The sequence below is a fragment of the Cucurbita moschata genome, unplaced genomic scaffold, assembly GCF_002738365.1.
Source record: "Cucurbita moschata cultivar Rifu unplaced genomic scaffold, Cmos_1.0 Cmo_Scf00047, whole genome shotgun sequence".
NCBI lineage: Eukaryota > Viridiplantae > Streptophyta > Magnoliopsida > Cucurbitales > Cucurbitaceae > Cucurbita > Cucurbita moschata.
Genome location: NW_019268563.1, coordinates 392,203 through 416,078, shown reverse-complemented (window position 1 = coordinate 416,078; position 23,876 = coordinate 392,203). Strand labels below are relative to the sequence as shown.

The window sequence follows — 23,876 nt, the reverse complement described above, 5'->3', positions numbered from 1 at the left end:
GCCGAGGTAACCAAAATGATGATGAGATGCAGCATTGCACACGGGAGATCTTAACCTAGAGTAGAGGCAAGGTCAAGGCCAATGACTTGATCTAGTGGAGAGGTAAGTCATCTAGAGTCGCAGACGAATGATCATGCATGCACGAGTGGCATGTGTGATGACCAAGCTTATATTCTACACAAGTTGTGTTCGATTGGCGAAGGTGAACCTCAGCTAAGGTCCAACGAAATCATAAAGTGGGACAAAAAATTTGAATGGTGTAACAACCCTAGCTTTCTATTGACCTAGAGTCGTTACCATCTGCATGACATAATTTTTTTATGTGGAAACTTTCATTTAAAACGAGTTCATAAAACAATATCATGAATTTATACGTTTACGAAAGGGTCTTAAAACAATACAAAATAAATATTCAAAGTAAATTTAAATAAAATCAAGGAAAATATTAAAATAGAAATGCTGATATGATCTAAAAGACATCAATCATACAATATACTTCAATAAAGATGTGAAGAAAATATTGTTGAAATTATCAAAAGATATTTCAACCTATGCCAAATTGAAAAGAATAAAATTTGATGTTATAAATTTTGGATAGATTACCATTTAGAGTTATTGTATTTCATTAATATATTTTAAGACTTTTTATTTATTTAGGTTAGGTTACAATTACATCATGGTTAATTATGGCCATAAAATATGAATGTTAATCTCTTGGAATGTCTTTAATAGTTTCATTTTGAGGCTGTATAAAGTCGTTGTATTTGTAAGTAGACTTGAAAATATAGTAAAAGGAGCATTTGTGCTTCCTTTAGCCAATGGTTAAGTTTCTCTGCAATTCTATGTACTTTAGGTTGCATGTAGAATTATTCAAGCTCGACATGATCAATCTTGTTTGTGGAGTGATTCGAATCTCAAACAAGTGTTCTTGCGTTGAGATATTTAATCAACAAGAATCATTCAAGCTAGAAATGATCGATCTTTCGTGTGGAGTGATTCGAATCTCAAACAATGTTCTTGCCTTGAGATATTCGATCAACAAGGTAATCTAAATCTTACTCCCCTTGTAATGATTTCCTTATTATTTGGCATCAGTCCATTCCATCGGATTCTATATCATTCGGTATCAGAGCTTTAGGCTCAAGATTGGATATATGTTTCCTTTGCGTTTTTTTTTTCTCAATCTGATTTTTATTTATTTTTATCTTAATTTTTATTGGACCAGAGTTTAAAATCGAATCTTGGCTCTATTGAAAATCTTGAGAGGTGATAATGAGAGCTTCATTTGTGTAAATGAGTGTAAAAAGAGTGGCCTAAAATACCTAGAGTGTATATTGAGTGACAGAGTGTTATGAGGTCCTTTGTATTTCCATAACATATTTTTTGCAGCAAAGTTTCACAAATAGATTCGAGGACGAATCCTTTTGAAGAAGTGGAGAATGATATGAACAAGAGTCGTCAATCATACAATATACTTCAAAGAAAATAATCATACAATATACTTCATTTGTGTAAATGAGTGTAACAATATACTTCAATGATATGAACCAAGAGACATCAATCATAATGTTGTGAGGTCCTTTGTATTTCCTTCATTTGCCATTAATTTTTTTACCTCCTCGTATTTCGGGTAGTTGTGTCAGTAATTTTTATTACCACCACTTACGGAAGTCTGGTTCTGCCTTTTATCGTGGGATTAATCATTGCTAAGGTCAAATAGTCGTTCGCATATAGCATAGGCTATGGAAAGATTTTTGACTCTTTGTTCGTAAAGCTTGGCTTTGGCCCATGATTAAAGCCCCTCAGCAAAAGTGAAGACTTTGTCTTTCTGAGACATGTCACGAATATCCAACATAAGCCGAGAAAACCACCTAACATAGTCTTTTTTTTTCTTTGATCTCGATATTTTTTTGGAAGAACTGTTAGCGGAGTTCTTGTTTTAAACTCTTCTAAGTGGCCACGATACATCGACCATCTTGAATGTCCATATACTTGGATCTCCACCAAAATTTTGCATCGTCAACTAGATGCATTGTAGCCAATATGACCTTTGCCTCTTCTTACATAGTATTTGCGGCTTGAAAGTATTGTTTGAGGTCAAAGATAAAATGTTTCAAAACCTTAGTTTCTCGAGCCTCACAAAAGGGCATTCATCATGAATAAATTAATTTGATCCAAAATTTAGTTTTTTTTTTTTTGGTCGGATAATATCCAAATTGTCCATTAGAGAATAAATGATACTTAGGTAGAAGATTTAATTACAAATGTAAAATAAACTATTGACCTAGTGCAATTACAAACACCTTATGAATGACTGATTTGCCCGTAATGCTTATATTCATAAACACAACTTATTCTAACATTTATAAGAGTTCAAATATAGGTAATAATGGGTGACATATAGTTAATGGATGAAAATTAATTGATTAAAGTTTTTTTTTTTCATGCTACTTTATAGTGGCGGGTCCTAAGGTCTCCATGTTAACATTAAATGGTAAATTTAGTTGAAAGAATGAAATAAAAATTTGAAAGTCTCAAATTAATATTTAATACATTTGATATATTAAGTAGAGAGGAAAAGAATATACATGATTTGAAGTATTAAAGTATTAAAATGTATTTATCGTATTTAATATATTAAATATTAAAATAAAAAAAATGTATGAAATTCATAAAATATATATTTGAATACTTATTCCAATATGTTTTAAATAAAATTAAGAATTTTTAACATACTATATAAAAAATAATATTTTAAAACTCACTAATATTCTCCCTAAATCCTACAAATAAGTATCGAGGGATAAGTCATATGGTCATTCCTCATAAGTTCTCCGTTGTCGATATACTCTCGTTCTTTCAAGAGACACTCACAAGAGAATTGTGACAGAATCACAAAAAGGAAACAAGAAGGAAGATTTTAGAGACGAAGTTACATATTATTGGAACACACCAAAAAAGCTTGTCAACTGCGCTTTCTATATGATATAGTTTTTGCTCATGCTTTATATTAGTTTCTAAAAATCGAATCATATCTCACATTTCTAATACCCTTCATATAAATTGATGTGATAGCTAATTAATGATATCTTTTGAGTTGATATCAAGAGTATATGGAGCTTTCAAATTTTTACAATTAGGTCACCCAAAACTGTTTAATGAACCCAAAATTCGAATCAAATCTATTCTGTTTCAGAAAATTAATCCAATCCAACCTAACTTGAACTGTTAAGCCAACTCAATCCTACCCTTATAATTCGAGTTGAATCGATTCAGATGTCGAATTGTCAGTTTAATGTACGCCCCTAATTAGGTGTTGCATTAATTTATATCTTCCATTCTACTAAAAAAAAATCTCCGAGAATATTTGTCGAAATTTAAAGGTTGGACTAAAACATTTTAAAGTCTAGCAAACTAGCTAAGATGTATAGCTTACACCGTAGCAACCAATAACAACAAAAATTGATTAGGAAAAACTATGTATTATTTTGACGCAATTTTATAGACTTGGAGAAGTAAAAATAAGTATGAAGACAAGTACCAAGAACATATATAATGTCTTGACACAATTTTAATAAAACCACTGTTTTCTTATTATCACACATTTAGTGATTTGGTTGTTATTAAAATGACCTTAGTCCATTATCCACTATATGAACGAATGGAAATAGGTCGAATAAGTAAAGACGCTATATCTTCATTTGTTTCTTGGTGTCCTAGACCATGTCCATCCCCATGTTGATAGATGCATTGAGCCATTCTAGCAAGATTTTTAGCTATCTTGATGAACACAGGAGGGAAGACAGAATTCTCGACATCAATCTTATTTAGCTTCTTCCATGTCTCATCAATCAAATGCCTAACATGTTCACGAGCTTTACTCTCTGAAGCTCCTGTATCATTCATGTAACATTGTACTGATTTTGGAATATCACCTCTTTTTATTTCATCCTGAATGAAGTTTATCCATCATAGGATCATGTTAGTTAGCAAAAGATAACCTACTTATATACTTAATTTGTACTTATTTCAATAAGAAAAAATTATTTTAATGAAAATAACAAGACTGATTGTTCACATACCGATGATGTTCCTAGATCATCAGCAAGTCGCACAATTGTCGAAGACCAACGAATTATATCAGCATATTCTACCAAGCTCTCCATGTCTTGGAACGTTGGGGATGTCACGAAAACATATGCATGAATTAATATAACTGGTCCTGATATTGAAATCCACGCATTATCTAGATATTCTTCCAAGGTTGGTTTATATCTCGAGTGATACCACCTAGCCTCCAACATATAAGCTTTACACAAATCTACCCACTGCAAAATTAAATTTTTTATAAAATAAATTACATAAAATTTTTGTTCTTAATCAAATATAAAGTTAAAAGTACATTACAATCAAATTCATACCAATTTCTTAAGGTATTGGATCACGTTAATTCCTTTGTCTCTTAGTGCGTCAAAAGCCATCTCATTTATAGCATTGTGGAGAACAAAAAAACATATTTTCATATAGTCAGGAAGTTGATCCACTGCGCCAACATCCCACCTAAAATCATAATTTCAAAGAGAACTACGTATCAATATATTTTGAGATTATAACAGGCCTAGACTATGCATGTAAAAGTTTTGAGGCTTTAAAATTATTATATATTCTCGACACTCGAGTAAAGGAGGGGTACATAAATGAACCAAAATCTCATCTATATGTAGTATGATTAAGAAAGGCGGCTTAAAGAAAATGAAGATTACTATCTATATGAACAAGATGCACTTTCCTTTTCAATAGCTAAATTATTAAAGCTTCATGTTAATCATACTTACTTGAATTTAATTTTGAACTAGAGTTTAAGGATAAAAAATATTTTCTACCTTTTATATATATATATATTCAATGAAAAACAAAGAGAACTTCACAAGCAGTTTAAACATTTCATTCTTTGTTATAGATTTATCAATTGCTTACCTCTCTACAGCATCGGTAAAGAGTTCGAGTTCATCTAATGTGCCATAGATATCATAAACGTCATCTATACTTGTGGTCAATGCATTAATTTTTACGCCCATTCTTCTAAAGTATGAGAGTTCAGGTTCAAATCCAACACCCACTGTCCAAAAGAAATTTTCCATCAATCTATCTCTTGCAAAGCTCAACTTTTTGCCAAATCCAGTACTCCTCCACCAACTGTTCATATATATATACAAAATATATGATAAAAAGTATTAATATAATTAAATTTACTATAGTATAATAACATAAGTGTTTAAATTATTGTTGATATAAAATGATATTGAAAGTCTTGTATTTAATTTTTTCTAATTTTATTTGCTTTTCAATTAATATTAATTCTTGATTCAACGATAAGCTTTCCTTTTTTTGGGACAAGCCTAGCGATAGGTCAATCGACTCTTGGATTGGACTTGTATCGAGCTCGAGTCATATTTTAATCGACTTTAGGCTAATCTCAATGCTAAAGCTGACTCACACTTGAGATAGACTACTAAAGAATTGACGTAATTAAAATTTACAACCATCTATCAATTTAAATTTAAAGTATTTTTTATATTAAAAAAACAAAAAAAAAAGAAAAAAAAAGAGAAAATTGGTGATTTAAAACCAAGTTTCCAAAAGAAAAAAAACACCACAAACAATTATTTCCAAGATATGTTTATAATAGTCATACCTTGATGCATATTTTAGATCTTCTTGGTGGATAGATTGCACTCGATTGAAATCTAGTTTAGCAAGTTCGAGAAGAATAGGATTCATATCCTCTTTTCTCTCGTAGATATCAATGAACCATCTTGTATCCAATCTTGAAAGTCGCCAATGTATGGGAAGCTCCAACGCATGTCTAATAATGGATGCTTCATATTCATCCTTGCAAGATCTCATATAATTTTCCAAATAGTTTATTGTAAAATGTTTTGCTGTCTCTAAAATGTTCTCCCCTTCTATACATAAAAATGAAGCTTCATACAAAGATAATATTCCATTTAAATCCTCGTAGAGTTGTTTGCTAAAATTTTTCGTCTCGTCCTTGAAGTTATTGAAAACCTCTGTCATTAAAATAAAATGTCGTTAAATTAAATAATATGCATTGTCTAATGCAAAATAATCGGAGTATTAAATTTTCAAGTTAACATTTTCACATGTCATTAGATTTGATATTGACATAAAAAGTCAGTTAGTTAATACCTTGTGAAACATTGAGTCCATGTTGTCTTAGAATTCTAAATTCAAGTGAGGTTGCATATAGATTATTCTTTTTCCAATCATCACTTTCATAGCTCTTCTCATATGTTCTTTTCAACAAATCCTTGATCTCATTCTCAAAATGGTATGAGATTCCAAGTCGTTGTAAGGTATCAATCAGCTCGAAATTCTTTAGAGGATCGTCTATTATTTGGTTTATCATCACATCTACCTCTTTCTTTAGCTCATTGAAGCGTTCTACATATATTTCTCCCTGAACACAACATACATATCCACAAGTAATTGTTAACTCTTTTTAACATTAAATGTAAAGAAGCAAAGTAAACAACCAATTTCAAGATTTCTATCATTCATACCTTAAATTCACTATTTAATGATTGAATGTACTCATGTTTCCAAATAGGAGGCTGGTAATTTCCAGATCGTCGTACAATAGTTTGATTTGACACGATTGCAACGCAATTTACTTTTACCGTAGGAGGGATAAATGAAGAGTTGAGATCAAAATAGACCCGTTTCATGAAAAAATCCGTTGTAAAAGAAGTGAGAAACGGGTGAAGAGCCATTAAAGAGAAGAATAAAGATGATGTTTTGATGAACTCAAACTTTGTTGGTTAATATATAGATGAACCAAACACTATTTTGTTCTTCAATATTAGTTTTTTTTTTTTTAATTCAAGATTATGCAACTTGCTATAATTACTAAGAAAAATAAACACTTACTATATTTATCAATAAAAAAAACGCAATATTTATGTCTGCCTTCTTTCTTACTTTATTGTCATTGGATTGTTGAACAATTTGGGCATAAAATCATGATCATTGTTGAACTTTAATAACGTAAATCATAATATATCCTTTGAAATGACTCCATCATCTTTTTCATTATTGTGAATTACTATTTCTAGTGCTAATAATTTCCAAAGAATTATACCCTTTGAAATGACTTCATCTACTAATCTTACTTGTTTTTTTTCATCATTTAGGTTCTTGTCTATTTGTAATCTATCACTATGTCAGGTCGATCAAATACTTGTGAAATATCGATATGTAGAGCACGTTATGTACCGTAGAGAGGGATGATGGCAGGGCTAATCAATATATCACTATCTCAATCCGATTTACAATGTCGAAGGTTCGATAAAGTGTGGACTCAACTTGATCTTCTATCGAAACCGACGTAACTTTTTATACCGACGTCAAATTCGAGGTTCCTACTTCTTATACCGACGTAACTTTTTTGTCTATTTTGAGTTGTATGCATCTTGATCCTGATGTTTTACACGACATCATTGGTAGTTTGAACGAACTCATGTTCCTTTAGTAAACATAAGGTAGACCACTAGCCTTCTCATATTACCTAACAATATGAGATAGGGCACTAATCTTCTCATATTATCTTAGTACTCAATCTAATCATTTCTTTAGGGCGTCATTACCATTTACTAACATTCACATATATTCAGGAGCATCTTACTGTTAGGGCTAGGGTCAACAAATTCCTTAATTCTTGAAAGCACTTATCCCAATCTTTGTTGGAAGTACAAGTTATACACGTGAGTCGGAGTCGTGAGTCAAACTCAAAACATTTCAACAAACTTTCTAAAGTATATTGTCAAATAAAGGCAACTTACAACTTTTTGTCTTTATACCAGTCAAAAGAACCTGCAAACTATTTCTTCTTTAAAATTGACTAGACTACATTCTTTTATATTTGGTGCCTAAGGAAAGTACTTTGGTATAAAGCCCACAGTATAGGAACGCCAAACTACCTCGAGGGCTTATTTCATTGCTCCTCTTAAAACTTGATTAGAATATGCACTACTACAAAATAATTTAGGAACCTTTCCGAATATTTAATTCATGAAAAAAAAAACGAAGTTATGGGGCATGATCAAATATGCGCTACTATAATTTAAGTGAATGTTGTTCAAGTTTATAACAAACGGAGAAAAAGATCGAGATACATATTTCAAACAAATACAAAAGACCAACATACATAGATGACTAACGCTCTTGGATGACCTCCTCTATGACCGCACAAATTCTAAATGCTTCCCTATCTAGACTATTGATAACTCTTTAAAAGTAGAGTCATATCAAGTCTTTTTGTATTTAATATGGCACTCGTATTCACCACTTTCTCATTATTTACCCTATTTATTCTACTTAGTGAGCATGAAATCCTTTATTGCGGTCCAACAAGAAAAAAATATGATTTTGTATAAATCGATCTTAATTGTATATTTAATGAAGTTATGTGGTAAAATTTCAGACATTTATACTGAATGGAGTAGCAAATCTGGAAATAAATGGAGGATGACATGAAAATTTTAAATCCACATCATCAGTCCAAGTGGGTCATTGATTACCCAATGAGGAACATCCTATGTGGACAACTATTCCTTTTCAACCCTAAAGGCCAAATGAAGGAGAACTTATTCCTTTTCAGCCTTAAAGGGGAACTCATGGGCAATATAAAAGGAAAAGAAAGACCAAGAGGAGGAGAGCCACATTTTGGGGAGAAAATCGAATTACACAGCAACAGCCTCTGCTGTAGTGAACTGCTGTGAAATCAGAGAAAAAGAAGAAAACCCTAATCCAGCAGCTATTGACAGCAGAAGGAAAAGGAGATCAACAAGGATTGATTAGGGCAAAGAGGTGGACGTGAGAGCTCAAGAGAAGGGAACTTCCATTGACGAACAGCAACAAACCTGGATAACTCTCTATTTTCTTATTCTCTTTCCTTATTCCATTAATTTTACATGATGAAGATGCGGATTCCTCTGTTTAATTCAGTTTGTATGGAGAGCTAAACTTAATAGGGGAGGCGAGAGGGTTTTATATAGTTTAAGTATGTTGACGGTATGATTTTAGTTTATTAAAGAGTTGTTGTTAATGATTTACATGTATGTTTAATTAGCTACTTTACATTCATAGTTGTTCTCTTATTCAGGAGAAGAGAGGGAGCAATGAAATCCTCTTTAATATTTTAGTTCCATAGCAAGGAGACTTGAAGGGTAATAGAAGGGTTAGGAATAATTCTTCTCCTAGAGCCTTGTTAATAGAAATTACAACGATTATGGAAATAATAACATTCATGACCCTCGGAAGTGGGCTTGAGAATCTATTAAAAAGAACTAAAGTCTACCACAAAACTCAACAACTTATCTATTTAATCTCTCCTAGCCTAACCTTCCTCATTATAGTTGATTTTCTCATCATTTTCTGTTTTTCGACAGCAGTGACACTCTGTTTTAGTTTTGTTTAAATAGTTAAAATCTCCAACACCCATTTGAATGCTACCCAAAAGCTCACTTAATTTCCAGCGATAAAATTAACCAAAAAGATAGGTTCCCTGTGGAATTGATAATTTACTCGTTACTTGTTACTTGTGATAGTGTATACTTGCACTTATTCTTGTGAATTTTACATCATTTTATTATATACATCCACAAGCGATCAACTGTCAGTCAACGAGCACCTAAAAAAAAATGAAGAACGGGGTGAGGTATAAAAATGCTCAATAAGAAACATACTTGTATGCTCTCATTGTAGTGAAGGTATGGTATCCTAGGTTGAGTCGATACCTCATAATATCTATTAGGAAATTACGACATCTACTAGTCTAAACATCATTTGTGGAAGGTTAGTTGTCGACACTTCCACCGGGCCATAGAGGTCACTCTGAATAAGGAACTCTCATAGTTTTAAATGAAAGAAAGTATAACCAAAATAGCCCAAAGGGGAAAAGACCAGAATTAGACATCTTAGGGTCCAATGAGAAGTCCATGGAAACTTTTTAAGCCTAGAACGCGAAAAGATCATACAAGTAGGTGACTTACTGAATATAAATTTTATACGCATCCCTATTTTTCGTTCTTTTTCAGGTGTTCACAGGTTATCGGTCGAAGTGAAGGAGCGTTTGAGAGCTGTGCACTCACAAAAGGGATCTTTACGAAATATGGGTTGGGTTGAATCTTCTCGACATGCGTCACCACCTAACGTCCAATGTGTCGCTCCATTCCTTTAAATTTTATTCAACTCTCTTACCAAGAATATTTTCCAGTAACTTTTCACTTAAAATTGACGAAAAACCATGTTCTTACCGCTTTTTAAAATTTGTCGAACATCAACTTCTGAGCGGATTTAGCAACTGCACTTGCAAATAATAGGACGACCACAAAATAACAAATAATAAATTAACCTCATTATTATAAATTAAGTTATTGAATATTTTAAATAAATCTCGAAATAGCTTTATGTGGATTTTTTTTTTCTTACTTTGTTGTCATTATATGGTTGAATTATAAAAGCATAAAATCATGATCATTGTTGAACTTATAATTGGTAAATAATTATTATATCCTTTGAAATGACTCCCTATCAAAAAATCGAATTTTCTCCATTAATATTGAGGATTATTATATACATTAAATAGATTACAAATAGAGCTAGATGACTCATTGTTATCTTAAAATATTATAATGGTTGTCCATATATACTTCCTTCTTATCAATATATTGCTTTTAAAAAGAAAACACATTTAAAATGGAAATCATTTGTTACACGATAAAACTCACTTTCTTTCAGTATATAAAAATTAGATGAGTAGTTCCATTCATGGTTGATTTTATGACTTGAACCATGGAGCTCCCTGCTCAAATGGGATTTTTACCCTAATTTAATTGTTTATTAGAGAACAAGTGGTATTAATGGTAAAATATGTAATTATAATTAGGGGTGTACACCCAACTCGTCAACCTAAGAACCCAACCTGAATTATAAAGGTTAGGTTTGGTTGAAAAGGACTTTTGGTTCAGGTTGGGTTCATTTTTTGGAACTCGACTTGGTTTGGGTTAGGTTCGGGTTTAAATTTTAAATTATTGGGACCCGACCTAACCCGAAAACCGTAAAAAAGGCCCAAGCCCACGCAGCCCAATCTCTTCTTCAATACACGAGAAATTAATTATTTTAATTGTCTCAGGGGGCAGATCTTTCTCTCTCTTCTTCTAGGTGCATACTTTCTCTCTCTTCATCTATCTAATTGTCTCTTTCTCTCCTCATCTCCATCGTTCTCATCTCACAGCATTCATCTTCTCTGTTGACGTCATTCTCATCTCGGATGTCAATCTAGCTCGCTGGTCACCTCTTTATTTCTCCATCAGACTCTCTTCTCAGCTCCCATTTCTCCACTCGATGTCGTCATCGACTGTCTTTCTACTCGCCTTTTCTTTCCATTTCCATCGAACTTCTACACTCTGTGTTTCTCTTCGAACTTCTCCGCTCGGCGGTAGGTTATTTCTTCACTTCTTGTCTTTTCTTAATTTGGAACAACCTGAAAATAGAGGGTTGGATTGGGTTAGGTAGTGAAAATTTTCGGGTTGGGTTGAGTTACCAATCCAAAAGTAATCCAACCAACCCAAACTTTTGGATTGGTTCAAATAAATCCCTCAACCCACTCGAACCATGTGTACCCCTACCAATAGTAACTATATTCTAGGATAGAACTTGTCCTAAAAGGTATAAAAGTTTAACAGTGACCTATAATTAATTAATGAACATTTATTAATTAAAGATTTTACTTAATTAATTTTGTCATTTTAATTTAAAACATCACTGAATTCCCACGCTAATAAAAATAGGCTTAATAAAAATACTCTTAAACAAGTCATTTATCTAAAAAATATCTCTAAACTTTCAAAAGTTTCAATTATTCCTATCATTTTTTTTAGATCTCAAAAATGTCCTTGATGTAATGACCTTAAATTTTCTGCTTAACCTAAAGTCGCTGCTATATACAAATCATAGATATTTAATGCAAAAATAATTCAATTGAAACTTTATAATAAAATTAACCTTAGCCTTGCATGCTTTAAGGCCCTTAAAATAAAACTATACAAAATAAATAAATAAGAAAATAACATAAAGTAAAATGTCTTAGGCTGACGTATAATCTAGTAGATGGAAATGCAATTAACCTATAGTATTCTACCGTCTACTAATAATTAAATTCAAAACTATTCTAAGAGATCTTATCATAAAAATGTATGGACTCAAATCAATGCAATATGGTCACATGAATAAATAATATCCCCAAAGACCCAAGTTTTTCAGCATGCTTTAACCTCACTTGCATGCATCTCGAAAAAATTCTTCAAGGGTCACTCGACATAGTATAGCTCTAAAGAAACTACAATTAACTTTGGAGTTCCTATGATTGAATCACCGAAAATAAAGGTGCACCTTGTTGGTATTGCCACTAACTTTTAATTCTTTTAAACCTTTTTTAGACATTCTGTCTTCAAGATTGCTCTCATTCGAATGTAATCTTAGTTGATTCATGTACCTCTCTTTTTCTTGAATATCACAATTAAAAATTTTAAAAAAAAATGAGAGAAAATTTTGGTAGAAAAGAAAAGGCAAAAGGTCTTTGATCTAGTCACCTAGAGGCATTTTTCTGTCGAAAGCTCGTTGCCCTAATCAAGAAAACTAGGAAACAAAACATTGTCATAATCTAACGTAAGGACTATAAAATAAGATGAAATGTAACTAACTTAATATCGGTTCCTTGGTCTTCACGCATTGTGTCTGTCATCTGTTCATGGAACTCTTAGCGCCTCACACGCAAGTTGAAGAAGCAAACTCATGCATATGCGCGGGTTAGGTTTTCTAAATCTGACGTGTGGCTTCATTAGCACCCGACACATGTCATATTCTTTGCCACTTATCATCGTCCATTCATCGTCTTACACATTTCTTTCTATTTTCTTTTTTTTTTTTTTTTTTTATAGCTTTTACTACGTAACTCACGACTTAACTGGATTGTTACTTCAAGTTGCAGAGTTTTAATTCATATATTTAAAGAGATTTTCTTGTAATTTTTAATCAACTATAATAAGAAATAAAAGTGCTCAAAGTTGATCCAAAAATAGAAACAATACGGTTTTTAACTTAAGCTGGAACTCAAACTTTTGATCCCAACTCTAGCTTCCTTCCCAAAACTACAAATTTCTTCCAATAACAACTTATCAAAAATTTAAAATGCCCAAACCAATTTCAATAATGACATATAGAGGGGTCACATAGCACGTGTCATTTATACTTGATTCAATTCATCCAATCACGTCAATAATAGATCTAGATATTTGAGTAGCTTAAGTCGGAGTTGCTAATTTATTCTTGGGGATAGTTCAAATTCATCTCTTGGAACCTAAGTCAACCTATATAAGTTAACGACACCAGATTAAGACACCTTGATCAGCCTAGTCTACCTAGCATTCATAATTAAGCCTCCTATTTAGCGTACCATGCTTAATTTGGCTAAACAATGATCGTACTTCTTTCAAATGCTTTTAAAATGCAAAAATCAATTCTAAAATGGTGAAAAAGAGTAGAAAAGAGATCCAAAATAGGGGAACATGGTAAAAATTGATAAGCTGAGCCGACAAGCTGATCGGAGCTGCCGAGAGCTGGCAGAAAGTCACCGGGAAGCTGCCGAGAACCCGTTGGGAGCGGTCAGCTCAGTGAATCTATGGATGTGGCGCATGTAAGGGATTGCACTGGACCGACAACGAGTTGTTTAGTCGAGGGACGAGTTTTCAAGGTTAGTTCGGGTTGTCGAGTTGATCTAGGTCACAAGTTGGCAAGGCAGGTTTAGGCTGCGGGCTGTATATGCGTGCGGGTTGCGCAGGTTATGGGTTTGGGCTGAGCTGGGTGCCCCTCCTTCCAAAGCTTAGTTCGGTTTCCAAACATGAGGCTTGAACCTGCACATTTTTCCTTTTCCAAAATGCTTCACATTTCTATTAAGTAAAATAACCCCACAACTTCGTGAACATATAGGATGTGTGAGTGCAATCGATTTTGTTTCCGCTTCCGTTACACCAATTTGAAAAAATTCGACCATTATTTACTATATGAATGTGTGGAAATGGGTCGAATAAGTAGAGACATTACACGATCATTTATTTCTTGGTACCCCATGCCATGTCCATCTCCGTGTTGATACATGCATTGAGCCATTCTAGCAAGATTTTTAGCTCTCTCGATGAACACTTGAGGAAAGATAGAATTCTCAACTTCAGCCTTATTTAACTTCTTCCATGTCTCATCAATCAAACGCCTTACATGCTCACGAGCTTTACTTTCTGAGGCTCCCGTGTCATTCATGTAACATTGTATTGATTTCGGAATATCACCTCTTTCTAACTCATCCTGAATGACATTTATCCATCATAGGATCATGTTAGTTGATAAAAAGTTTCAAAATGTTCAATTTAATAACTTACACGGAATTTCATTAACTCGAAGATAGTTACCTACTCACATACTTAATTTTTAATTATCGCAGTTTAAAAAAAAGGTTTCTTTTAAATAAGGCTTGTTTACGTACCGATGATGTTCCTAGATCATCAGCAAGTCGCAAAATTGTGGAAGACCAATAAATTATATCAGCATATTCTACCAAGCTCTCCATGTCTTGGAGCGTTGGGGATGTCACGAAAGCATATGCATGAACTAATATAACTGGTCCCGATATTGAAATCCATGCATTGTCTAAATATTCTTCTAACGTTGGTTTATAGTTGGTGTGGTACCACTTAGCCTCCAACATATAAGCTTTGCACAAATCTGCCCACTATAAAATAAAGTATCTTACGAAGTAAATTACGTAACAATTTTGTTGATCTTAATAAAAAATAAAAAAAGTTAGAAATACTTATCACAATTAAATAAATACCGCTTTCTTAAGGTATTTAAGCACATTAATTCCTTTGTCTCTTAGTACTTCAAAAGCCATCTCATTGACAGAATTGTGGAGACTAAAAAAACATATTTTCATATAGTCAGGTAATTGATCCACTGCACCAACGTCCCACCTAAAATCATATTTTAGAAGAGGTTTATATATAAAAAATCTTGAGATTTTAATCCGGAAAATTTAATTATCTATTAAAAAATAAATGAATTGGTAAGCAAAATAATATAACAAATAGAAATTAACACCGAGATTAAACTTTTTCTTATTGTCATAGATTTATCGTTTGCTTACCTCTCTACAGCGTCGGTAAAGAGCTCGAGTTCATCTAATGTGCCATAGACATCATAAATATCATCTATTGTTGTTATTAATGCATTAACTTTTGTGGCCATTCTTCTAAAATATGAGAGCTCGGGTTCAAATCCGACACCCACTGTCCAGAAAAAATTTTCCATCAATCTATCTCTTGCAAAGCTCAACTTTTCGCCAAATCCAGTGCTCCTCCACCAACTGTTCATGTAATTTGTAAACATGTTAATATAATTAAATTTATTATAACATATCAAATAAAATAAAAAGATTTGTGTATATATTTTATATATTAAGTTGTCACAATGATAAGCCCGATACAAATATGGCCCAAACGAATAAAACTCATTATGACTCAACACGTTCTGATCTAAAATCCAATTCAATGAATGAATGAATTAGATTAAGATTGTGTAAAGGCTATATCGAGATTGGATTAGCCTTTGAAAAATTTCTCAATGATGAGGTTAACCCATAAATAAGAGGGATAATTAAATTTATAGCCATCTATAGATTTAAGGCTTTTTTTTTTCGGTCTTAAAAATGTAAAAGAATGATCAATTTTTTCAACAGAAAATAAAATTTTTGAGTTGATATGTGATTTAACAAAATTGAGTTGACATGTGATTTAACAAAATTTCGATAAAAGTATATCATAAATCATTATTGTCTATGCTCTAAATATGTTTATAATAATCTTACCTTGATGCATATTTCAGGTCTTCTTGATGGATAGATTGAACTCGATTGAAATCTAATTTGGCAATTTCGAGAAGAATAGGATTCATATCCACTTTTCTCTCGTACATATCAATGAACCATCTTGTATCCAATCTTGACATTCGCCAATGTAAGGGAAACTCCAACACATGTCTAATAATGGACGCTTCATGTTCATCCTTGCACGATCTCATATATTTTTTCAAATAGTTGATTGTGAAATGTTTTGCTGCCTCTAAAATGTTCTCACCTTCTATACGTAGGAACGAAACTTCATACAAAGATAACATTCCATTTAAATCTTCATAGAGTCGTGTGCTAAAGTTTTTCATTTCATCCTTGTAGTTATTGAAAACCTCTGTAAGTAAAAAAAAAATCATGAAAACATCATACATATTCACAAGTAATATTAAGTGTTCGAACAAAGTTAATACCTTGTGAAACTTTGAATCCATGTTGTCTTAGTAGTCTAAATTCAAGTGATGTTGCATACATATTATTCTTTTTCCAATCATCACCTTCATATCTCTTTTCATATGTTCTTTTCAGCACATCCTTAATCTCATTCTCAAAATGATATGAGATTCCAAGTCGTTGTAAAGTATCAATCAGCTCAAGTTGCTTTAAAGGGTCGTCTATTATTTGGTTCATGATAATACCAATCTCTTCCTTTAGCTCATTCAAGCGTTCTACGTATATTTCTCCCTAAAAACATCATACATATCCACAAGTAATTGTCGAACTCTTTTCAAAATTAAATGTAAATAAAACGAAAAGAGTAAACAATCAAAAGATTTCTATCATTCATACCTTGAATTCACTTTTTAATGATTCAATGAACTCAGCTTTCCAAATAGGAGGTTTGTAATTTCCAGACCGTCGTACAATAGTTTGACTTGACATTCTTACGCCGCCATGTACTTTAAGAGCAGGAGAGACAAATGAACAATTGAGATCAAAAGAGACTCGTTTGATGAAAAGACTCGTCGTAAAAGAAGTAAAAGGTTGGTGAAGAGTCATTAACAAAGAAAAACGAAGAACAATGAAATCAAATTTTGTTGATTTATTTAATGGCAGTAATTCTTTAAGCGAAACGACCTAAAATATATAGATGATCCAATTATTGGTGTGCTCTTCCATGCTAGATTTGAGGCAATCTTATTTATATTATTTTATTATCAATTCATGCTTCAAAATAATATATAATGTTTTGGTTCGAACTCATCATTTTCCAACTTGCTATATTTATGAATTTAAAAAAACAATATATTTACGTCGGCTTTCTAATTTTATGAATAAAAAAGGCAAGATATTTATGTCAGGCTTCCTATTTTGTCGGCATGACACTGCTGAACTAAAAAAAACACATAATCATTGATCAACTTTAATTTTGTAAATCACAATTATATCCTTTGAAATGACTCCATTAGAGGGGTGTACACCCAATCCGAAAACTCGAGAATCCAACCCGAAATATAAGGGTTGGGTTGGGTTGGGTTGAATTTCGAGTTTGGGTTGGGTTGGGTTCGGGTTCAAAAGAAAATGATTGGGTCAACCCAATCTAACCCGAAAATATTAAAAAAAAAAAAGAAAGAAATTGAAGTCCAAAGGCTCAAAGTTAAAGCCCAATCTGTCTTATGTTGTCTCTGACCAGAGTCGAAGCGGAAGCCTGACACTTCAAAACCCAATATTTACTTAATTAGCTCTCTGCTTTAGGCACCCTCCCTCTTTAATTCTCTCTATGGCCTTCCCTGCCTGTAAGACTCATTCGACAGAACAGGAAGAAGAAGACAAGATGAATCAGATATGATACGAGTAAATAAATTGATTCAATCCTGAACCTTATGAATCAAGGAAAGACGAAAGGAAAGATGCATTCTCCTTCACTCTGGCCGGAACTTCTTTTTCCTGCCCCTGGACCGACTCTCTACCTCGGTCTGTCTCATTATTTTCTTATATGATTCTCTTAGCCTCTTCTCTATCTGCTTCTCTCTCTCTCCTCCTCTCTCTTCCGTCACCCATACAAACTTCTCAACCTCACCTGTTTGGTTATTTTCTTATATGATTCTCTCGGACTCTTCTCTCTCCTTCTCTCTCATCCATACAAACTTCTTGGCTCACTTGTTTGGTTATTTTTTCTTTTTTTTTTTATGATTCTTTCTAAGTCTCAGCCTCTTCTCTCTGTCTCCTTCTCTCGCGGCCATACAAACTTCTCAGCCTCTTCTCTCACAACCTCTCCTCATTCCCTTTTTCTCTCTTTCACACCCTCACGCCAAAATACAAATACAAAGCTTCACCCAAAATACAAATCTCTTTCGACACTTAGTCTCTCACAAGGAATTTGATCTCAATAGCATTCTCTCGCGTTCTTTGTCTTGTTTCTCTCTCGCGCACTGTCTTTCTCTCTTTAGTCTCCTGGAACGCCATAATGGGTAAGCTTTTTCTTTTTTTGTTATATCCTCTTGCAAAGACTGATTGTATATTTTAATTTTTTATGCATTCTATAGTAATTGTTCATATTGGGTTGAATGTTTGAATCATAATAGTTCTATTTTACTTTTTATAGATGGAAAACAATAGTGCAACTGTATGTGCAAGTAGCTCTAGTAATTACAATGCATCGAAGCCACTATTGGCTACACAATCTGAATTTAAGAAGAAGAAACCCAATAAATCAACCGTGTGGGATCACTTTACAAGATTAGAGAACATAATAATAGGTGCAAGTGCAACTATTGTTCTAAGGAATATGCTTGTGATACTAATTCTTGTGGAACTAGCACGTTATGGAAGCACTTAAAAAAGTACACATATAAGGTAGAGGATAAAGGACAAACCACTCTAAGTTTTCAACATTCAATAGATGGAATGGGTGATAGTAATATTGTTACCTCATTATTTAGTCAAACAAGATGTAGAGCAGCATGTGCCAATATGATAATTATGGATGAGTTGTCCTTTAAGTTTGTAGAGAACGAGGGTTTCAAATTGTTTTGTAATATTGCATGTTCTAAGTTTGACCCTCCGTCAAGAGTAACCATTGCTAGAGATATTTTAGCACTATCGAGAAGGAAAAAAAAAGTTGAAAGATTTTTTAGTCATTCCAAGAGGGTTTGTGAGAAGGCTTAAAAGTTAGAATTCACTTGTCTTAGATGGAGAAATATTAACCTGAGGTGTTGTGCTCACATAATTAATATGATTGTGAATGAAGGACTTGAAGAAATGCATGACTCCATTTCTAGTGTTCACAATACTGTGAGGTATGTTAGATCATCCCCCAAGAGATTGACAAAATTTAAAGATCGTGCTGAACAAGAAAAAATTAAATGTAAAGCACTTGTTTGTTTGGATGTGGCGACTAGATGGAATTCCATTTATTTGATACTTGATCATGCCTTGAAATTTGAAAATCTTTTAAAGGATCACAAAAGAGGGGATCATAAAAATAAAAGAATAGGGCCACCAAGCATTGATGATTGGAAAAACGTTATAGTGTGTGTAAAGTTTTTGAAGGTTTTCTCTGATGTCACTACGAAGATAAATGGTTCTTTATATGTAACTTCTAATTCTTATTTTCGTGAGCTTTGGGGTATTCAAGAACTTTTAAGAACTTTTAATTAAGTGGAGTACAAATGTGAACTCTATTTTAAGTAACATGAGTTCAAATATGAAAGTTAAGTATGACAAATACTGGGGCTTAGTGGAAAGAATTAATAAGTTGATGTTCATAGTAGTGGTACTCTATCCTCGTTATAAATTGGATTACATGTCCTTTTGCTTTTCGAATATTTATGAAGATGCTATTGCTAAAGTGATGGTGGATGACATAAAGAATTATTTAATTCTTTTGTATGATTACTAAAGTTTTATGATAATACTCAAGATCATCATCGATCTGAATCAAGACTCACTTCTAAGTCTATGAGTATGGAGATGGACACAATTGATGAAGTGAATTTGAGTGATTCAATATTAGTATTATCAAGATACAAACGAAGAACAGAAGAGCAAAATTCACTCGAGTTAAAGAATGATGTGGATCGATATTTATCTGACCCTAGTGAAGAACTTGATGATAATTTTGATGTTTTGGCATGGTGAAAAGCAAATGAGTTTAAATATAGAGTTTTATCGAAAATTTTCCAAGATGTTTTGGCGGTTGCAATGTCGGCGGTATCTTCTGAATCAGCATTTAGTATGGATGGGAGGATTCTTGATTCTTTTAGGAGCTCTTTGACACCTAAAACAGTGAAAGCTCTAATATGTACACAAAATTGGATCGGTAGAAAATCAGTATCGTTAGATATTTCTCAACAACTTGAAGATTTGGATATTTGTTCTAAGATTGAGACAGGTAACTCCAAATTTATTTACTGTCTATTTGTTAAGATGTATTCTGTATTGTTATATCACAATTTATATTTTATTTTTTAGATGATTTAAGACCCTCAAGCTCCACCAATGTCATGCAAGAATAATTATTTTTCGATGTAAGTAAAATATTTGAAATTACAATATGAGAGATACTAACTTTCAAGATACTATTTTTCTTTTGTAGAAATTAATAATGCAATATAAGGTTGGATAGTTTTAAATTTTTAGGCATTTTATTGAATGTTTAACTTTAGAATTAATTCATTGAATATTCTTTACCTATTTATACGCGAATTTTTTGACATTTTGTTGAATGATTATATATTGTGAATGTACATAATTTAATTAGATGTGGTAATTTTGGAATTGATTCATTGCATATTCTTTACATATTTATAGGTGATAATATGAATACAATAGAGAGTTTGATACTTTTGTTCTACAACTTATAGGTAGTAATTGTTTTATCATTTTAGGTCATACAAATTAAAATTTTTTTTTGGATCAACCCGAACCCAACTCAAAAATAGAGGGTTACAAATCCAACCAACCCGAACTTTTGGGTTGGGTCAAAAAAATCCTTCAACCCAACCCAACCCAGACCACGTACACCCCTACTCCATCATATCATAAAATTCACTTTTTTTTTAATTATATTAATAACTATTTCTTGGGATAAATGTTTTTTCTTTTTTTCTTTATACTTTTTCAATAATAAACATCGAGATGACTCATCGTTGTCTTAAAATATTAAGATACTAATCCATATTTGAGTTTAATTTCTATTTGGTGGTATAAAATTTTAGCTTTAGTTTTAATTTTCTTGTCTAAGAGATGTCACTATATGCATGTATTTAATAACATACGTGAAAATTTAAATAAAACGTTTCAAACCAAGCAATGGACCTATACGTTTAGTTTAAAGCATGAAATGAAAATAACTTCGTCAAAATAAAACTTTAACATAATGTTTGAGTGCGAAAATGAAAAGTCACGTATAAAGCTATTAATCGAAAACAATGCATACTGCTATTCTATCTTAACTTTCATGGTCGGTAACACCCCAAAATGAAGATAATTAACTTCAATAAGAATAAGTCACTCACGTAAGACTTAAAAGATCCAAGGAAAGGAATTACCAAATTGAAGCAAGTGACAAGGGTCTTGAACAAGTCATTTTTATACCCTAAGAGTAAGTTTAAGAACTTAAGGCTTTTGGAAAAGGATCTAAATAAATAAATAAATAAATAAAAGACAAAAAGGTCATTTTACCAATACGTAAGGAACTTTTCCAATTTTTAATTTCTTATCTAAAAGGAAATTTAAGAGGCTCAAAAATGAAAAATGATGATGAAGAATTTTTAAAAAAACTTTGGATATTTTTGAACAAAAATAATTATACAATATTCAAAAAAAATTAAAAATTACCAAAATGCCACTTAAGTTCCACTTAATTACGAAAACCATTGAAGAAAAACTGCAAGCGGGTTTGGATTCTAGAACCGTCCATTCTAATGAAACCATCCGTATTTTTATATCGAACCGTTACATTGAACTGAAATTTGGATATGTTCAACCGCACTCTAGATCCAATGGTAGAAATTTAAAATAAATGTTGGTAGCATCATTGTCAGAGTAGATATTTTTTACTCAACTTGTAGAAACATTTAAAAATAAAAAGGAGAAAATTAAGCACGCTTCTAGAATAACTAATGGCAATGCAAGCTTGATCTATAAATAAAAAGTTATGGATAATGTTTGAAGACAAAGAATAAGTGATGAGAATTCCTAAAATTCTATTTTAAATCTTTTTCTTCCTTGAGGGGTATTCATTTTCCTATCTCCTACACATTTCATATGGGTTTCCAACAAGTTTTGTGAAAGAATCAAGTCTTGAAAATCTCTAGAATCAGCTACTCAACAAAAAGTTTCTAAATTTAGTCCGATCAGAAACATGTTTTTCGACGAACTTTGGAATGTTATAACTCGAGCTACAGACCACGAAACGGTATAAAATTGGTCTCTACTTCTTCTTAGAAACTTCATCTAAACGTTCTAGGAAGAAATTGAATCTATTCGAGGTATATATAGAGTTGTACAAGGGCACAACAAGAGGTATATGATAATGAAAAATTGTGATTTTTCCAACAAAAGATGAAGCTCAAAGTCAAAGGTCAAACTTTGACCAATAAACGTCAAAGATAGCATATATTGACCTCTCTACACTTTGTGATTAATTTGGACCCCTTCTAAACTAGTTCTCATGAATTTCCTTATGATTCTTGAAACTAGACTCGAAGTTGAATCTAACAAAGAAAATTCGGAGTAATTTGAATACCGGAAGCTCAAGAAAGGAGGTCTTGAACGTCTACGACGAGATAAGTAACCATCTTAGACTTTTCTTAAGAAATAATGGTAGAAATCATTTAAGGATATATGAATGAAAAACTCAAAGAATAGAGAGTTGAGGCTCTCAAGTTTCTCGAGATTTAAGTAACATTAAAAAAAATTAACTAAATGAACTCTGCTCCCCACAAAATTTTAATGCTGAGCATATTATAGCATGTTAAAATTAGGAATGAAATTTGGTGGTCATTGAATAAAGATGTAGCTAAACCAAGTAACAGTGTAAAGTGACCATAATGTCTCTAAGGTAATTTATCTTCGATTCATGATCTAGATGACCTCTAAATACTATGAAACTTTTTATAGACCTTATTTTATGGTTTTTGATGTAGTGAAGTTTGAAAGATATTGGAACATGTTAAGTAGCTAAACCAAGAATTAGAAGTAAAATGATCAAAATACCCCTAAGACAGCTTTATGTTATTTTGAGTTCTAAACATACTCTAAATGACTCGTTATTTTTTATAAAGTTTAGGGTTTAGGGTTTGCTACTACATCACTATTGTCGCTACATCAAAATACCCTTAGGTACACTTTGTAGGTACACTTTGCTGCTACGTCACAATTTCTAAGGATATAAAAATAGGTTTAGGATTTCAAATTGTTTAGAGTAAGTTTGGAACGTAAACCAAGTTAGGGACTGAGAAGAACCTAAAGAAACCTATTTCCAATCATACGTGCTTTTAAGAGGCCTATGTTTTCATCTTCTAGGTGGGTAGCCATCCTTCAAACCTCACCTGCAGAGATAAAAGCGTGGTATACATAAAGGAAAAAGGAGAAGACGAACGACGGTTAATCCCTCGAAACGCGATGTCGGTGAACTTCGATTTGGGTTTTACGATCAAGGAGGACTTACTCACGCCATAGGAAAGACGACCAACGAATCCAAGAGTACATAGGGATTTGTGGCCTTGCCTCGTCGTAATTATCTTTCCATCGGCATGTTTGAGGTTATGGAAAATTGAGGTGTAAAAGGGGATTTGTGTTTATAGGTACGTCTGAGACACTAAGGCATCATGGAAGTGTGAGGCAAGCCAATAGGACTCACAGTGGTCGAGATTTGCAGCAAATCCACATC

General features: G+C 32.5%; 2 protein-coding genes across 2 annotated transcripts; both read right to left on the bottom strand.

Annotated features, from left to right (window-relative positions):
• Window positions 1–3,498: 3,498 nt before the first annotated feature.
• On the bottom strand, window positions 3,499–6,815 carry LOC111434993 (terpene synthase 10-like). The gene is made up of 7 exons (XM_023072336.1): window positions 6,585–6,815; window positions 6,211–6,481; window positions 5,696–6,071; window positions 4,978–5,196; window positions 4,422–4,560; window positions 4,083–4,328; window positions 3,499–3,951 (listed from the first exon to the last, which is right to left on the bottom strand). Exons 1-7 carry the CDS (start codon window positions 6,792–6,794, stop codon window positions 3,643–3,645), a joined length of 1,770 nt encoding a protein of 589 aa, XP_022928104.1. The 5' UTR covers window positions 6,795–6,815; the 3' UTR covers window positions 3,499–3,642.
• Window positions 6,816–13,648: 6,833 nt separating this feature from the next.
• LOC111434992 (terpene synthase 10-like) lies at window positions 13,649–17,090 on the bottom strand. The gene is made up of 7 exons (XM_023072335.1): window positions 16,829–17,090; window positions 16,453–16,723; window positions 16,001–16,376; window positions 15,281–15,499; window positions 14,969–15,107; window positions 14,621–14,866; window positions 13,649–14,442 (listed from the first exon to the last, which is right to left on the bottom strand). The coding sequence occupies exons 1-7, from the start codon at window positions 17,036–17,038 to the stop codon at window positions 14,134–14,136; spliced, it is 1,770 nt and encodes a 589-aa protein (XP_022928103.1). The 5' UTR covers window positions 17,039–17,090; the 3' UTR covers window positions 13,649–14,133.
• Between the last annotated feature and the right edge of the window lie 6,786 nt (window positions 17,091–23,876).

What these genes read in the sequence shown, in the direction of transcription:
- LOC111434993 (XM_023072336.1), bottom strand. Translation starts at nt 6,794, where the DNA reads ATGGCTCTTCACCCGTTTCTCACTTCTTTTACAACGGATTTTTTCATG. An exon ending in TGGACTCAATGTTTCACAAG is followed by an intron (nt 6,072 to 6,210) that starts GTATTAACTAAC and finishes TTTTAATGACAG; the next exon opens with AGGTTTTCAATAACTTCAAG. An exon ending in TCCAATACCTTAAGAAATTG is followed by an intron (nt 4,329 to 4,421) that starts GTATGAATTTGA and finishes TTAATTTTGCAG; the next exon opens with TGGGTAGATTTGTGTAAAGC.
- LOC111434992 (XM_023072335.1), bottom strand. Translation starts at nt 17,038, where the DNA reads ATGACTCTTCACCAACCTTTTACTTCTTTTACGACGAGTCTTTTCATC. An exon ending in CATTAAAAAGTGAATTCAAG is followed by an intron (nt 16,724 to 16,828) that starts GTATGAATGATA and finishes TGATGTTTTTAG; the next exon opens with GGAGAAATATACGTAGAACG. An exon ending in GACCTGAAATATGCATCAAG is followed by an intron (nt 15,500 to 16,000) that starts GTAAGATTATTA and finishes TTACATGAACAG; the next exon opens with TTGGTGGAGGAGCACTGGAT.